Genomic DNA, 6,858 nt, shown 5'->3' on the forward strand with positions numbered 1-6,858 from the left:
AGGAGCGCCCCCTACTGGCCTGCCACACACACCACATCCTATTGGAGCTCAGACCCAGCTGTTTTCCTTGGCAGAGCTTAACCCCAACTCTTGTTGCCCACAAGGAAACTCCATCGCTGGTAGCCGACTACCCGGGGCTGTGGTGGGAGCTGGAGCTGGCTGGAGGGTAGGTAGCAAGTGTCTCAGCAGCTAAGTGCAGTCAAAAGGCCCCTCCAGTGGGAAAAAGGGGTATTACAATCAAAACCTGCTTTTCAAACCTGTTCAGCCATTTGGAAATTTGACCGTGTCTACACCAGGGCTGAGATTTGTGCAGCTCTGGTTGCTCCTGACTGTCCCAAACAGTTGTTGGCATCAGCAGTGAACAGCTGCTGCCAGTAACCCTGTCGCTGTGCTGCTTTGCATTGCTGGGCTCCCTAAGTCACATCCTACATCCCCCACAGTACTAGTTGGGGTGACACAGGCTCTTGCACTGGCCTGGACAAGGATTAGTAAAATCTGAGATGAGCAAACCACCCCTCCCAGGAGGCAGCTGCACTGCAATATCTCCGTGTGATACCAGCAATGCCCCCCCTCCTCCCCCATTCCCTACCTCCAGAATGAGCTTCTTGCTGGGCATGTCTCCATGGGCTATGAATGCAAAAAGGCTGCCTGCACAGTAGTTTACTATGCAGTAAGCATTCCCTAGGAGCACATCTACATGCACTCCCTGTTCTTGTCTCGTGCAGCAGCCAGGGGTAGACCCAGACTCCCTTGGGATATTAGTGTGGGGGCTGGCAGGGAGCACAGGGCTGGCCAGGCACTGTCTCACTTCTGGCGCAGCTCCCAGCCAGCTCTGGGCTGGGTGGGGATTTCTCCAAGGAACTGGGGACTGGCCTTGAGCTGGGAACATTTACCGCAGACCTAGCGCTGGTTGATCCCCTCTTAGGTTCCCATGTGAGCAGCGAGGAGCAGTGCCTCTTCCTTCTCCACCTCCCAGGAGTGCGGGGAACACTCATCCGCTTGGTGCTTTGAGGTGACATGCTCCTGTGCAATGGTTCAGTGTATTGTGCAGGTGAGATTATTCCGGTACAGAACAAGTCAGATGTGGGGGTTGCAGGGATGTTATAGCTGAGTCCCTGCAGCCCACACATGGCACAATATCCTCTTTGCTCTGCCCAGGCATCAGGGCAGCTCTGGCTGCGCAAGACAGGAAATGGCTCTGTCAGTAGGAGCTAACGTCGTGCCAGCCTGGCTGGTCTGTCCGAGACAGACAACAATGCTCACCTTCCCTTTCCCCAACACCGCAGCCTGTCACAGCCCCGTACAGTCTGCGGTGGGGCCCGCTCCCACCCAGGGCCGGTTTGACACTTTAGTGGGTCCTAGGCAAACAACTTGTGGGCTCCCGGCTGGACGAGACCCCTCCCCAAAGTGGTGCTGCCACCCATAGGGTGCGGGGCATGGAGCTGATGCTAGGAAGCAGCTGGCAGAGGGGAAGGGAAGGGAAGGGAAAGGAGGTGGACAGGGCCATTTGCGACAGAGCCTGCACAGAGGGAAGGACCAGACCCCCAGGAGCTCAGGGCCCTAGGCATATGCCTAGTTTGTCTTCCCCTTATTCAGGCCCTGCCTCCACCTGCTGAAAGGACTTGGCATTGTTATTATAACTGAAGCCTGATTTCCAAAGGGCTACGACGCCTGCACACTCAGCATGCATTAATCACCTTTAGACTGTGAACATCCACATGGTCAAGCAGGATGATCCATGCTAGGAGTGGTCACATCACATCATAGAACAGATCCGCCTTTTCCAGCAAGGAGCATCTCTACATCGTACTGCGTAACGTGCGATGAACTGAGGTGTGACGGCTCCACAGAGATAAAAAGAGCAAGGGCACTCACAGGGTTAAGCAGAGTGCTAACTGCCCATTTCAGTGAATCCTGCTGCTTCTGCACGTGCAAGGGCTGCCGAGCACTAAGGGTCCGGGCTCTAGGGCAGCACGGCCCAGCCTGGGTGCTTGGCACAAAGTGGTCAGGGAAGGGAAGCCGCTGTGACACGTGCAGTTTTGAGTGCATTCATGCCCTGTGCACCATGCTCTGAGTGCACGCACCCCTTGCGTTCCCTGCAGATGGCAGCTGGAGCAAGAGCAAGCTGAGAAACCGTTCTGTACCCAGGTGTTTTCATGCAGGTCTGCCCGGAGGATTGCGACTGGGGGTGTTGTTCTGTGCCTGTTCTGCAGGACCCCAGATCTCTGCTGGATCTGCTGCTCTAATCTGGCTCTGTGAGTGACCCTGGCATGAAACCACGTATTTCTGAGGTAGCCGGGCTGGGGGCAGTTTGCATCCTGCCTTAATGCACGCTGTGCTGGGGAAGCAAGGGTCTGGTGCTGAGCAGATTATATTGGACTCCTCATCTTGAGCTCTAACCCACAGAGCATTCAAGGTGATTCAGACTGAGGGGAAATAATGCAGAACTATTAAATATATTGATGACACTGAGTATAGTGCAGAGGAGAAGCTAAGCAGAGTGAACAAGGTTTGTAGGTTATCGAAACATAAAGGACAATCGCACAGCTGAGCTGTACTATGGAGTATGGCGTTTGCACTGAGTGAGCTTTGCAACCTAGACACTGCTAAGACTGGAAGGGAAAAGGTGGGAGGACTCTGAACTCTGGGCTGGGGACATTTCTGCTGCCTCTGGTGACCATATGGGAAGCAGCCGGTCAGAGGCACTATGAGAAGCATTTGCCAGTGAAAGGCACAGTTGGTTTCATGGAAGATCAATAGTGAAATGTCTGGGTGATATATTTTGAATGACTAGAGGGGAGCTCTCCAGTATCTACTAACCAAAGACTAGTCTCTTAGTATATTAGAGTGGATGGCGGCCTGGCTCTCAGGCCACTGTAAAAATAAATTGTAAGGATCGGGTATGACAGGAGAAGGTTTGGGTCCCACGTCCCCATTGCACAGTGCCACTGTGGAAAGTTCTGCTGTCCCACATCTGGTAGTAATGAAATGCCTCATCCTGGGCTTGGAGTCCAGCAATGGGCAGCGTAGCTGTGTTACTGGAGTTGAAACCCAAGACTCGGTCAGGGATGCTGGAGTGTCAGCGTATAGTATCAGATATAATGAGCATGAGGGCCCTGTAAGACTTCATGGCGTGTTTCCACAGGCACTTGCTGCCCTTGGTACGGCTCCTTGCTGGCTTCCTTAGAGCCCTGGCTGAGGGAGGGCAGAGGAGGTTTTTGTCTCACTTCCCCTGTGGCTGTGTCACTGTGACAAGCATTATTTTGCCACACAGCACAGTAATAGTCAGCCTCGTCCTCTGCGAGGACCCCGGCGATGGTCAGGTAGCCAGTGTTACTGGACGTGTCTTTGGAAGCAGAGAAGCGAGCGGGGACCCCGGAGCCCTGGTACTTGTCAGAATCCGACTTGTAATACAGCAGCTGCCGAGGGGGGGTCCCAGGTTTCTGCTGGTACCAATTCACATAGTAGACACTGATGCTGTTCCCACTGCTCATGGCGCAGGAGAGTTTCACAGTGTTTCCTGGGGACACTGACTCTGCGGGCGGCTGAGTGAGCACAGACTGTGATCTGGCACCTGGAAAACAACATGCAGATCCCTGTCACATCCGCCCAGGGCTCCCCTCCTGCTGGTCCTGTGTTTGGGGAACTGGCTTCAGCAGCCACTTCTCTGTGTAATTATCCCCTTTCCCTACTCTCACCTGTGCACCACGTCCCCAGCAGGACAAGGAGGGGAGCCCACAGCATGGCAAGGAGATCACCAACCCTTGCAAGAGAGAGAGGGACAAACCCACTGAAAATGCCTTCCCATTCCTGCCTCTTATATAGTCAGTGTGGGAAAGTGGAGGGGAGGGGAGGGGAGCAATGAAGTGGGGCATTGTTGCTAATGTGCTCCTATTTGATTGGCCCCTGTGGGCACAAGGGAGGAGCCACGTGCATGCAGGGATCAGTCTGCAAGAAAGGATCTCACTGCATAAAGACCCACTGTATAAGGAGAGGACGCCCTTGGTCACTCTGTCCTGGGCGCTGCCCACTCCTCAGCCAGGCCGGGCAGAGGGCCCATCCAGAAGGAGGGAGGTTGGTGTGGGGCACACAGGTCTTCTCTTAAGGTGAGAAGGGAGCCCCAGGGAAGTTATGCCCCCTTGTCCCCATGGATGAAGTGGAGAATGAGGATGGCAGAGACAACACCCCACCACCCGTATATTCATCTCAAAGTCAAGCTCATCCCAAAGAGTTAGTGCCTCGAAGGACTCAGACACTCAGTGCATGGAGTTTGTTCCCATGGGCAGGGGATGGTTTTCACTTGGGGCTTCAAAGCAAGGTGCTGTCCTGACATCCTCTGGCCCCTAGCCTCTGACTGGACACAGGGACATGGGGATTTCTGCAGCCAGCCCCTCTCCAGGGCCCTCTGCTCCTGGGCATGTGAAAGGCAGCTGCAACCAGGGAGCAGGGGCAATGTCACCAGAGGCAGCAACTGGACCTGATACACCTGCTCCTTGGCTCTGTCCTGGCCGCTGCCCACTCTTCATCCATGCTTTGCAGAGTGCCCCATCCAGAAGGAGGGAGGTTCGTGTGTGGGACACAGGTCTTTTCAGAAGGTGTGACAGGAGCTAGGGGAGATATGTTATCTTCTTCCCATGAAAGCAGTAGAGGATGAGGAGGGCAAAGAACCACTCACATCCCCAAACCTGACAGAGAGAGAGCATTGAGGGAAAGCGGAGGAAAAGGAGGGAAGAGCTGCCTCTGCTCTACCGAGAGAGGGTGACAGGTAACAGGTCATTCCCTTGCAGAGGGAGAAGTCACACACACAGACGTGTTCCTGCATGTGATGTGTTCCTGCTGTCGGCACAGCTCCCTCCAGGCTTTGAGGGCAGAGGAGGGGTTGGTCTGACTTCCCTGTGGCTGCCACTGACAAGTGCTCTTGTGCCATGTAGCACAGCAATAATCTGCCTTGTCCTCTGCAAGGTCCTAAGTGATGGTCAGCTGGTGTTATTGGATGTGTCTTTGGAAGCAGAGAAGGGAGTGGAGATCCCAGAGTCCTGGTCTTTGCTGGACTCTGTGGAGTAATTCAGGAGGTACCGAGGGAGATTCCCTGGTTTCTGCTGTTACCTGGGTACAGAGTAGCCACTGATGCTGTTCCCATTTCTCACTGTGCAGGAGAGTTTCACTGAAGATGGTTGAATCACCATGTTCTGTCCAAGGGGCCTTGGAACAGGAGGGGAAAATATTGGGAAAAATCAAACATGAGTAAATGTACAGAGAGAGAACACACATTGCAGCCATAGCAGGCTGGAAAAAGGAAACCCTTTATTGAGGAAAGTTAGGAAAGCACCTTTTTTCATTATGCCAGCATGGTACTGTGGAAAGAAGTTTAACCAGGCCTCTTACTTGACTAAGAGGAGAGAGAAAGAGAGAGAAAGAGAAGAGAAAAAGATGCTGATGCTATGTGTTTCAAAATGTTCTAAGATAAGAAAAAACCTTCATGCCTTGTTTTGTCTTGATATATTAAGCTCTGTGTGCAGATGTTCACCTGCTCTTTTCCCTCGAACCAGAAGCTGATAACTGTTCCCAAAACACAGTGTTTTTGCTGTGAGGTCTTTCTGAAGCTAGGAGTGGAAACCTTGTGCAGCTGCCCTGAGGACGCCAGACTTGTTCTGAGTGCTCTTCGTAAGCAAATGTGCAAGGTGGAAACTCTTTGACTGAAGGAGATCAGGGTTGTGTGATGAATTTTCCCTACCCCCACTCTCATGAATGAGCCGTGTCTAACAGTGAGTAACTGCATTGTGCACTGGTGCTGTGAATCTTGTCTTTGGATGTTAACCACAGCATTCCTGTGCCACTAGCAAATCTCACGACCTGACCAGACACCCTCAATAAGCCTCTCCTGTGTGAAACACCTGTGTGAGTTGAGCTTAAAGACATGGGGAACGGAGGGTCTAAAGACGTACTGGCTCCGCCTAAAGGGACTCCAGCATTGTACATGTACACACACTATGGCCGTAAAAGTTGTAAGTTTCTAGACAAATGGAATTGGTATACCAGAGATGATTCTAGCTTGCAGTTTCCCCTGGAGGGAACATTTGATTTAAGTAAAATCTTTCGTCTCCGAGGAGCCCTTGAGTCAAGAGGCAGTAAGCAGAAGCTTCCAAAAGACGTCAAGAATCTCAAGTTCAGAGCCTTAAGGACTCCCAAGAAAAACTAAAATTGTAGATAAAGGAATTAAAACAGAAAAATGCACCAATAGGGGATCCCCCATCAACAGCATCATCAGCACCAACACAACTTTATCCACAGTTGACTGAGAATAAATCTGTAGAAGACATAATTGATTTTTTTAGTGTGCCACCCCCATACCAGTCCCAGGCACAATCTGAACCCGAAGAAGTTCAAAATAACCAAATAGATTCTTCCTGCGAAATCAGCCCACCCCATCAGGAAACCATCACTCAACAACCATCACCTGCCCCTGGGGCATGCCCGCGGCCACTGGAGATATGGCATCTGTCTCCTGAAGCCTCAACTTCCTCTTATTTAAGGTCTGGCACCCAATATGGTCCAGTCCCACCTTTAAAAATGAAAAAGACTCATCTTATGCCTTTACACCAACTCCCAGGGCAGGTTCCAAATGGGGAAATTACAGTTACAGTCCATGCCCCCTGGATCCTAGGAGATCTCCTAAACCTTGTTAAGCAGTTCCCCAATATCAGGGAAGAACCCCAGAATTTTAGAGAGGAATTGGAAACTGTTATCAATTGTTATGAGCCAACATGGGTGGATTTAAACCAATTAATGAGAAGTGTTCTGCCCTCCAAGGTCCGTAACCGCCTCATCGCACAGGCTAATTGGCCTCCTCAAGACCCC

General features: G+C 52.0%; 1 gene segment (V, D, J or C); it reads right to left on the reverse strand.

Annotated features, from left to right (window-relative positions):
• Positions 1-3,092: 3,092 nt before the first annotated feature.
• On the reverse strand, positions 3,093-3,785 carry LOC102383924. The segment is given in 2 exon segments: positions 3,093-3,574; positions 3,699-3,785. Coding segments are annotated over 2 exon segments (528 nt in total).
• Between the last annotated feature and the right edge of the window lie 3,073 nt (positions 3,786-6,858).

Source organism: Alligator sinensis, unplaced genomic scaffold, assembly GCF_000455745.1.
Source record: "Alligator sinensis unplaced genomic scaffold, ASM45574v1 scaffold2417_1, whole genome shotgun sequence".
Lineage (NCBI taxonomy): Eukaryota > Metazoa > Chordata > Crocodylia > Alligatoridae > Alligator > Alligator sinensis.